The sequence below is a fragment of the Fukomys damarensis genome, unplaced genomic scaffold, assembly GCF_012274545.1.
Source record: "Fukomys damarensis isolate Sample0158 unplaced genomic scaffold, DMR_v1.0_HiC HiC_scaffold_8, whole genome shotgun sequence".
NCBI lineage: Eukaryota > Metazoa > Chordata > Mammalia > Rodentia > Bathyergidae > Fukomys > Fukomys damarensis.
In genome coordinates, this window is record NW_022900920.1 from 5,519,563 (window position 1) to 5,529,999 (window position 10,437).

At 45.7% G+C, this 10,437-nt stretch overlaps 1 protein-coding gene across 6 annotated transcripts in view; it reads right to left on the reverse strand.

The window, feature by feature from the left end:
* The window catches only part of Paox (polyamine oxidase), a 14,637-nt gene that overhangs the window by 893 nt on the left and 3,307 nt on the right, over positions 1-10,437 (reverse strand). For 2 of the 6 annotated variants that reach the window (XM_033761321.1, XM_033761323.1), the window contains exons 3-7: positions 9,143-9,564; positions 8,232-8,449; positions 5,102-5,354; positions 2,346-2,458; positions 847-1,004 (exon numbers count right to left, since the gene is read on the reverse strand). In XM_033761321.1, coding sequence (XP_033617212.1) covers positions 847-1,004; positions 2,346-2,458; positions 5,102-5,354; positions 8,232-8,449; positions 9,143-9,564 — 1,164 coding nt within the window. Of the gene's footprint in view, positions 1-846; positions 1,005-2,345; positions 2,459-4,105; positions 5,355-8,231; positions 8,450-9,142; positions 9,630-10,124; positions 10,420-10,437 lie in introns of those variants that run through there. The other 4 variants (XM_033761320.1, XM_033761319.1, XM_010620006.3 and 1 more) reach the window with 4 other exon arrangements.

Genomic DNA, 10,437 nt, shown 5'->3' on the forward strand with positions numbered 1-10,437 from the left:
TGTCCACAATGATCCCTAGTAAAGGGAAAAAAAAAAAAAAAAGAAAGAAAGAAATCTAGACCTTGTGAGCCATGGCAAAAGCCAGTCTTTCACTCCTAAAACTGAAAATTCAAGATGGATAAGATCAATAAGCAAACTAAAAAGAGAGATCATGTGGTGACTAGAAAACTGAACACTGAATACTAGATAAAACCGAGGAGTTATTCTTAATTTCAAGTGTGGCAATAATATAGTTACATATTTTTTAAGCTTGTCCTTAGCTTTTACAGGTGTGTACCAAAATATATGTACACACTCAGTAACAATAAGGGAGGAGAGCAAGAGGAGCCTGCTGAGACAGGGTAGGTACTCACTACTTCTACCTATTTTTGTACACATTTGATGTTTTCCATAATAAAATTTTTTAAAGTGATAATATAAGCTTGTACTTTAAAGAGATGGTAAATTTAGAGATCAGAATTGGCTGTGAGGCTGGGGCTGTGACTTGGTGGTAAAGCAATTGTCTAACATGCACAAGGCCCTATCTCCAACACCATAATAAAAGGGGAAAAAAATCAGTTGGAAGAAAAATCTGGGAAGGAGACAGCTGCCTCCACCAGCTATAGGACTTCTGTTTCATTGTATTTTGTTAACCAGCATTGTAGAATTAAATGGCTCTTTAAGCTAAGTGTATATAAAATTCTGATACTAATAATACATGTTTAAATCATTCTTAATTTTGGAAAGAAAATGGCTTCTGAGTCTGAGAGGACCCAATCCACCACCTTTTCCTCAGACTCCAGTACCTTTCTGCCTCAGCAGGGGGGTGTCTGCAGAGGGCTCCACACACAAGGCCTGCCATCATACCTGGGGGCCAGTGCCGTCTTCAGGGAGAGGCTGAGCCAGCAGGTCCATGTCATCCCCAGTGCTGCCCACGGCCACATAACTGTAGGATCCCCGAGTATATGGGGCACTGTGCCAGCGAGACCTCAGCACACTTTTGGGAGCAGGAAGCTGCGGGTTTCCTGAAACAGAAATATGGCACATTAAACCAGAAGTCTCACGTATGTGTCAGCAATCAGGTTTAGATTTTTAAACATTTAGCAGTTTAGCCAGGTGTGGTGGCACACGCCTGTAATCCCAGCACTCAGGAGGCTGAGCAGGAGGATCACTGAGTTAGGCCAATCTGGGCTAAATAGTAAGTTCAAAGCAGCCTATAATGCATAGTGATACCATGTCTCAAAAAAAAAAAAAAGACTTAGAAGTTTAAGATAAAAGACAGGGGCCAGGGATTTGGCTTTGTAGTTCTGCTGTCTGCCTCGAAAGCACAAGGGCCTGAGTTTGATCCCTGGTACCGGAAAAAAAAAGACAGGAGCCCGGAAGAGAACCAAGCCACCAAATAAATTCCTAAGAGGCTGTTTCTGCCTTAGCTGCTCTACTGTGCACTGCACAGGAACAAGCAGATACTGTTATGGTTTAGATCTAAAATGCCCCCTAGAAATCTCATACATTCAGAGGTGGGGTTTTCAGAAAGTGATTGAATCATGAAGACTAACTTTAACTGTGGATTAATCCATTGATAAGATCATAATTGGATGGCACTGGTAGGTGATGGGAACATTAAGTGAAGGGAGTGACTCGTAAGTGACAGGGACCTAAGTGAAGGTAGTGAATCATGGAGATGATTTTGGGGACTAAATAATATCCCTTACCCTTCCTGTTCAGCTCTTTCCCTCTATTTCTTGGCTCCCAAGAGGTGAGCGGCTTTCCTCCACCTGTCTGTCATAATGGTTCTGCCTTGGCCCAGACCTAAGAGTAATGGAATAAGCCAACTTTGGACTGAAACTCTGAAACTGAGCAAAAATAAGTCTTTCCTTTAAGTTTATTTTATGTAGATATTTTGTCACAGTGACCAAAAACTGAGTAACACAGACATCAACAGGCAACAGCACTGAACTTGGCACTTGGTTTACATAATTGACCTGTGGCTGCCTGGACAGATTTTCTAAGCTTCATTTCTTCATTTGAAACCCTTTGGTTATGGACAACTGCATTTATTTTGTTGACACATTTTAGAGAAAGCTAGTAGAAAGTATTTTCAAAGTCATTATACTTCCTTGACAATCCAAACTGTTATTGGACCAGGGATTTAGCTCTGTGGTGCCACTGCCTGCTTCAAAAGTGCAAGGTCCCAAGTTCAATTCCCAATACAAAACAACAACAACAACAAAAAACCTGTTAGTATAATATGGGAAAAGGTTGTGCTGAAGATGTGTAGCAGAATTTAGTTCTTTGTTTTGAAAAATTTGTATCCTCTTTAGAGATCAGCCAATAGCAATATTGTTGTGATTTCCTGTAATAAGTACCTGTCATCTTCCGCAGCACTTGGGTTAGAGACAGAAGTACTTCTTCATCGGACAAAGTCTCCATAAACTCAGATTCCAGCCCAGCAATGAACCCACAGAGCACATGCACAGACCTGTGTGGGAAGAAGGACCAATGAGATGAGCTTCAGTGAGCTCAGCTCTGCCATCACCTCACCAAGACCCCCAACTCAGAGTGGTGCCTCAAAGCTTACCCAGGGCCGTTGTTCTCCAAAGTATGAAGCTTTTTTCACAACACTGACATAGCATTTGCACCTTCACTACATCCCCATTTGCACCAATGAGGGGCAGAGGTAGGTAAATTGTCCTTCACAGAACAGAGGCAGAGACACAAACAACACTAGCAGGGTCATGTTCTTTACCACCATACATGTGGCTTAGAGAAAAAAAAAATGCCTGTTTCACTTGAGAAGGCCCAGGATGAAGCAGTAAAAGTTATTGATTTTATTAAATGTTCACCTTTAAGTACCATTTCCAATAATCTGTGTGAAGAAATGGGAAACAGACAGGCACTTCTACTGCACATGGTGGTGATGACTGCCAAGGGTAGCTGAGCCATGAGTTTCCTCATGGGCACCATTTCTACCTAAACAATGCCTGACAGACAAGCCATGGTATTTAGCAGACATTTTCTGAATGAGCCATGTGTTATTCACAGAAAATCAATTGGCCAACATTATTTATTGATGACAAAGAAACTTAAACTCTCAAGTAAAAACTTGAATTTTAGAAAACTGATATCTCCCACCAACAGTATAATAGCGTCCCGATACTAAAAGACTTTTCTGAGATCAGTGGTGATATTAATAAATTTAACTTTTTGGTATTACATAGCAAAATATGTCAACATAGAAGACTGCACAAACTAGTACTTCCTGAATGACAGAAATCAGGATAGGCAAAAGATCCATTCAACATGCCAGACAGGCAAACAGACTTCAGTGGAACAAAGCACAAAGCTCATTCCTACAGCCTTAGATTTCACATCTGGCCAACCTATAAGAATACCATGTCTTAAGTTTGGTGTCATCCTAAAGAATATCTACAACCACCTAAAAAACTTTTTTAGGGCCGGGGATTTAGCTCAGTGGTTCTGCCACCACCTGCCTCACAAGCCCAAGGACAAGAGTTTGATCACAGGTACCAAAAAAAAAAAAAAAAAAAAACTATTTTAATATTACTACCTTCTTCCAACTGTGTATCTATGTTGATTCTAACTTTTCATCTTTCCACCAAATAAAACACCACAATAGGAAAAATGTAAAATCAATTCTGAGAATCCAACCTCTTTTCTGTGGTCAGACGTCAGAGATCTGGAGAAAGGTCAAAACTGTATCACTCTTCTCATTAAATTGGTTTTGAGGAAATATAGTATCTTTCACTTTTAAAATATTATGTATGCTAACGTGCAATGGATTCACTACTTTCATCTTAAATAAGAAATATCTTTTTTTTTTCAGTTCTGGGACTGAACTCGGGACTTCACACTTGTAAGGCAGGCAGCAAAACCACTTAGCTAAATCCCTGCCCCAAATAGGAAATATCTTTAAATTGCTGGTTTAGTTTCTCACACACATACACAGACATACTCCACATAAACAAATGCTCTCTGATATGCAAAGCTTTTTTTTTTTTGCAGTGCCGGGAGTTGAACCCAGGGCCTTTGACATGCTAGGCCAGTGCTCCATCACCGGGCCACAGCCAGCCCCATCCTAAGCATTTTCAAAAGGGATTCTGAATCACAAACTTGAGAACCACGGACCTTCCATAGACAGCATCCTGGTTAGTATTCCCAGGGCCTCTGTCCTTAAACATATCCTAAATACCAAGACTCAGGCTGCAGAGGCAAGCCTAGAATAGGTGGCTGGGTCCACTGGTCACTGGTTCCAGTGGCTGCTCCAATCCTGGCCCATTTCCAAACTCCTGGAAAGTTGGTCTTCTCTTCAGTGAAATGAGACAACAGGATCCTTTTCTCCCAGAGGGGGTGCTGCTCTGACGCCACAGCTCCTGCTCCCTCCACCCTGTCTGCCTTTCAGGCTAAGAACACAGCCACATCTCTGAACAGAATATAGAGTTCTCTCTGCCATCTGACCACAGTACACTGGCTGTGTTCTGACCTTGTCAGGTCCCTCATCCACATATCATGCATAGAGTATTTCCTGAATTAGCAGCTTGTGGGTTCAATCCCCAGCCCTGGTCAATCAATACATGCTGCTTTGTAGGTCAGCTGGACTACTCAGCTGAGCCCTTCACCCATGGGTCTTTGACTCCATTATTTAGGATCATCTTGCATTCAAGTACTTTCTCCCCTGGTGATCCAATCCATATTTTAAATTTCTTCTTTATCTACAAGCCATAACTTCCTACAGAATTCCAATAAGTACTTTCCCATGGATTGAATATTCCTCCAAATCCTCTAGCACATTCTAGGCCACTAAAGATACTGACAGTCTCCATACAATAAGCCTTCATCTGTCCCTGCAGGATACTAGGCCCAGGTTATCTATAGCCAGCATCTTGTGGGCTTGTGTTGTGACAGACACCTGCTGAAGAGTAAGTGAGATAACAGAGGCAGTGATCCATGCCTGCGAGGTCCACATGAAGCGGATGTCCAGCCCACAGCAATTATCCATTAAAGCCTCAAAAATGTCCGTGAACACACACAACTGAATCTCATGCAAACTGAGCCCTAGCAAGTAGGCCTGAGGCTTCCTCAAAGTCTCTGGACACATACATACTTGAAAGAAGGTAGAACCAAAAACCCAATGAGCTTCTTGAACCAGGAGTCCTGCAGCCCAGAGGCAGTGTCCTGCAGGGGTGATGTGTCCTCCCACACCATCTGGATGAACTGGCAGTGTGGCTCCCAGAAGGGTTTCTCAAACTCGAGGAAGACTTTGTTGTTGGTCCCAAAGCCTATTTTCCTGATTGCTTCCACCTTCTCAGCAGGCAGTGGTGGATCAAAGAAGGTGTCCTGATGTTCTTTGAGAAAACCTGGAATTCATTAGGTGTGCATTAGTTTTAAACTAGAATCCATAGCAACTAGATCCCACGATCCCACTAAGAGGAGTTAGAGACAGAGGCCTCTAAGCATGCCATGTGTTCATTCAGGACCAGGGATTGCAGAGAAAAGGTTTGCCAGCAGGACTCAAGGGCACCTAGCACCACACCAGAGGGACATGACAAGCCCATTCACCACCACTGATTGTACAGGGACAGTTAGAATGACTTTGCACAGACTGCCCTGCAGGGATAGTTTACTCTGAGCCTCTGCCTCTCTACTCTGTAGGTCACAAGGCTCAGGATCAGTCTGAAGTAGTGGTTGAATACACAGGGTTCATCCAGAAGATAGATAGATAGATAGATAGATAGATAGATAGATAGATAGATATTCTTCCTTTGTGGTGCTAAACTGTGCTAGACAAACACTCTATCACTGAACCATATCCCCAGCACACTAAAAACTTACATGAAGAGTACTTTGCATTACAAAAAAAATAAATAAAGCTAGGTGTGGTGCTGCATGCCTGTAATCCCAGCACTCAGAAGGCTGAAGCAAGAGGGTCACAGCTTAGAACCAGCCTAGGCAACTCAGTAAAATCCTATCTCAAAATAAAAAATTAAAAAGGGCTAGGTACCTCAGTGGTAGAGCTCCCTGGTTTCAATCTCCAGTACTGCAATAAATTAATTAAATGCAAAGCTAGCCAACAAAAAGATGAAAAACAACAATAAAGTGGGGAAAGAACATTTGCAACCTGAGGTAAAAGCCAATTTCCTGAAGGTACTTGCGAAAGTCAGTAAGAAAAGGAAGAAAACCTAACAGCAAAAAAATGAGAACCAAGACCTGTCATGTAAAGGTATAAGATCCCAATAATGAATGTAACTGTACTGTATACCTAAAACGTACCAATAAACTCAATAAAAAGAAAAAAAAATAAAGAAAAACCTAACAGCAAACCAGCAAAGTCATCAAGCAGCAGTTGAGACAGGAGATTGGTTCATGGGAACATACACAGAGGCAGTCTGTTCAGATCCTTTTTTTTTTTTTTTTGGTTTTTCTTCTGAGACAGGGTCTCACTATGTAGTTGAAACTACCTGGAACTCACTACATAGCCCAGGCTGGTCTCGAACTCACAGCAATCCTCCTGCCTCAGCCTCCCAAGTGCTGGGATCACAGGCATGCACCACCATGCCCAGCCTGTTCAGTTCTTTGACCAACAACTCCCACAAATAGAATCTGTCTTTCAGATTTAATGACACAAGTACACTCAAATGCCAGCAAAAGCACCAGGTAAAACAGGCAAACTGAGAACCATAAACCTTTACTAATATATATGAAATGATGACATCTAGTTACAAGAAAATGCCATGTGGCGTAAGAACAGATGAAAGCCCAGAACTGCTCTTTGTGAATGTACCAACACAGCAGTCATAACTATCCCCACGTCCCCAGGGATCAGCACTTGATAGGCTCAGTGAATACAAATTGCAAACAGGAGTGAACAAAGGCACTTTTACGCTCAATAATAAAATCATGTAGAGGCCGGGGATTTAGGTCAGTGGTTCCAGCACCTGCCTGGCAAGCGCAAGGACCTGAGTTTGATCCCCAATACCACCAAAAAAAAAGAGCACTAATAAGACCATGTGTTGATTTGCAGACACTGACAAAAATTTCATTAAAAACAAGAGAGCTGGCAAAAAATAAACAAACAGCAACAGCAACAAGGCAACTGGGCACACACCTATAATCCCAGCACTTGGGAAGCTAAAGCAAGAGGATCAAAGTTCATGGGCCAGCGATTTAGCTCAGTGGTGCTGCTGCCTGTCTCGCAAGTACAAGGTTCCAAGTTCAATCCCAGGTACCCCCCGGCTAAAAAAAAAGATCAAAGTTCAAAACCCAGGCTGGGTAGGCAATGTAGTGAGACCCTGTCTCAAAATAAAAAAATAAAAAAGGCTGGGAATGCAGCTCAGAGTGAAAGCCATGGATTCAACCCCTAGTACTGAAAGGGAAGAAAAAAAAACAAAACACTAAGGCAGACAGGAACCAATATGTCTAGTAGTGCAATTCATCTGTGCAAACAACAGTGCAGTGGAAAGCCACACAGGCTCAGGGCTCCAGAAGGATACATATCAATGTGACCCACAGCCAACTCCAGGTGGCAGGCACTCCTTTTTATCTCACATGCTCACCAAATCCTGACTCCCATACCTATGACACTTGCCAACTCTGTGACTTGGGCAATTAAGTGACTTCTCTCTTTGCCTAAAAGATGCTCACAACTGTCCAACAGCGCATAGTAACAGATACCCGTTAAGGCTGCCATGAGTAGTAAAAAAGATCACACAGGCAGCGATCCCTGTGTGTGACGCAGCCCACTGAAGCAGATGTCCCGTCCACCACAATTACCTGGGCAACTGCCCCATCAACCATCCCTACCAGTCATCAAATGGCCAGACAACTTCTACTCACAGATATAAACCTAAAGTACCAGATCTGGAATTAGACAGAATTACACCTATGGCTTTTCTCATGGATCACCAGCAGACCTAAGCTGGAGTCCAGGGTCTACGTGCCCTTTTCAGTCCCCTAGAAAAAGCAACCACACTAATCTCTGGGGGTCATCCCAGCCTTTCTCAATAAGCTCACTGAGTTACTGCCCAATGAGCAGTGATTTCCCTTAATGTGAAATCCTTGATTCCAAAGTGTGCAGTGCTATGAAACCTGATAAAATAGTTCCTTCCACCTATCTGGAGATTATCAAAATAAAAATGTGAGTTTAGCAGCCAAACAAATGCCCCCAAAACCTACTGAAGCTGGATGAAGCGAGAAGCCAGAGTTCCTGGGATAAAGACTGGAACTGAAAACCTGACCAGAAAAGTGAGCTCTACCCAAGGGCACAGTGACGATGACATGATGGGCTGGGAAGCGGCCACCATCATCACACTCCACCAGCACAGGAAAGGTCTCCCCTGGAAATGCTGCCTCCTGGAAGGACCCGTTCCAGTGAATAGTCTTCACAGGCTTGTTGAAAACCATCACGTCCTTTGGCAAGGAGCCCATTATGTGGTTTGTGAGTCCCTGGTAGCCCCTAGGAGAGACAGAAATTGATTAAAGTTTAGTGAGCCAATCCCTGGAAGGGTAGGATAGGCAAAAATCGGCCCTCCAAATTCCCACCCATGTCAAAGGGAGCATCACTTCGGCAAGGAAGAGAGCGGGTTCAGGGTGGGGGTATGCTATAGTTTTTCCCTTAAATCGCAGGAATGTTAATACCCTCCTCCTGGCTAATGGGAGGATGAAGTGAGCTAATGAACACAAAACTGTCAAGGCATTCAGACAAGAACGGTGGCTCCCTCATCACCCACACCTGAGTTCTGCTTCTGGAGATTTATGCATCACAAATGCCCATCCCCTGGGCAGGAGCCAAAGGCTGCAACTGGGAGAGTCCAATGGGACAGCCTGGGAAGCACCAGGCCACAAGAAAGGAGCCAGTCTGAAACCCCTCACCTAACACTTGACCTGTCCAAGGCTTCAGGAAATACAGAAAGGAGAGGCATTCAAAGAAAACTTTCCTTTCCCAATCACTTCTTTAAAAATAATTCTTTTTTGCATAAATGAGCAAACTATAAGAGAGCAACCAATTTATCTGAATGAGAAGTGCAACATTTCCTGTCACTCCCCACCCGCTTTCTCTGCCTCCCAAAGTCAGATGGCAGAGCCCAGACAGCCCCTTGGCCCTGAGGTACACAGAGGGCTCTACGGCAGGCAGGGCCTGGTCCCATACCCAGAGAAGGTGCAGTCCAGCCCTGGCAGCACAGTGTACTCCCCAAAGGGGGCAAGAGCTACCAGATCCATGCTATGGGTGCCACTTATGCAGCACTCCACACTGAAGAAGGCGTTCAGGATGGCCAGCTTGAGCTTCTTGGTCTCCTCATCCTCTGTCCAGTGGGCCACCTGCTGGCTGATCTCCTTCTTGAGGTACTCCCCGACACTGGGCACTGGGGTCTCAGCCACATGCAGGAACTCTCGGGTCTGGTCTATCAGCCCATAGAACAGACTGGCCATCTCTGCCACCAGCTCAAGGCTCACCCTTGTCCCAGAGCTGGTGAAGCACATGGAGGGCAGGGCTAAGTGGCCCCCAGTATCCACCGACTGGTTCTCCTCCGACAACTCCTTCTCGCCCAGGAGCCCGAAGGCAGCAGCCAGCTGGAAGACAGGATTGCCCTGGGAAGGCCCATGGATCCAGTGTGCGCCCACCTCCACCACACCACCTGGGAAGGCAAAAAAGATGCCACCTGGAGGTCCTCTCCCCAGAGAGGTCACTCCAGCCCTTCTGGACCACTGTACTGCCCTTCCCAAGTGTCCTGCCCAAGACCAGCTGGAAGGCTAAGCCAGCCCCAAGGACCACCTGATACTGTCCCTGAATACCAAGTAGTCCCAAAAGCAGGGCCCCCACAGAATTGCTTTAAACTCCCGGGGAGACAGTGCTGGCCCAGACCTGCCAAGGGAGGGCTCTTGTAGGAAGAGCTTAGGGGAGAAGGGATACCTAAGGGTCCCCAGGTCTTTGTGGGAGAGGGGCACTAGGCCGGGACCTTGGCTCCTTCCCCTACAGGCACCTAAGTTGGAGCAACTGAGTTTTGGGGCCCAGAAAGCCTGGACTACGTGGGGCGGCCTTCACTCGGAGAGGTGGATTAGGCTTCCGGGAAAGAGAACTGCTCGGTTTGGGCGCAGCACTTTGGGCTCTGGGAACGGGTCAGGGCAGTTACCAAAGCCACGCTCCGAGCGGATGCGGCCCCCGGAACGGGCCGTGGCTTCCAGGATGCGCAGGTTGGGGGCAGCAGGGTTACGGCACAGCCTCTGAGCCGCACCCAGCCCCGCGATGCCGCCGCCCACCACCAGTACCCGAGGCCCACCCAGGGTCTCTCCGATGACTCCGCCCGACGCCATGACGTGCTTCGAGACCTCTGGCAGCTGTAAGGCGCTTCCTAGTCAGGAAATGGAGGCGGGGCAAAGAGACAGGGCGGGGTGGGGCGGGGCAAAGAGATGGGCAGGGCGGGGCAAGAGGGGGGTTCAGGGAGG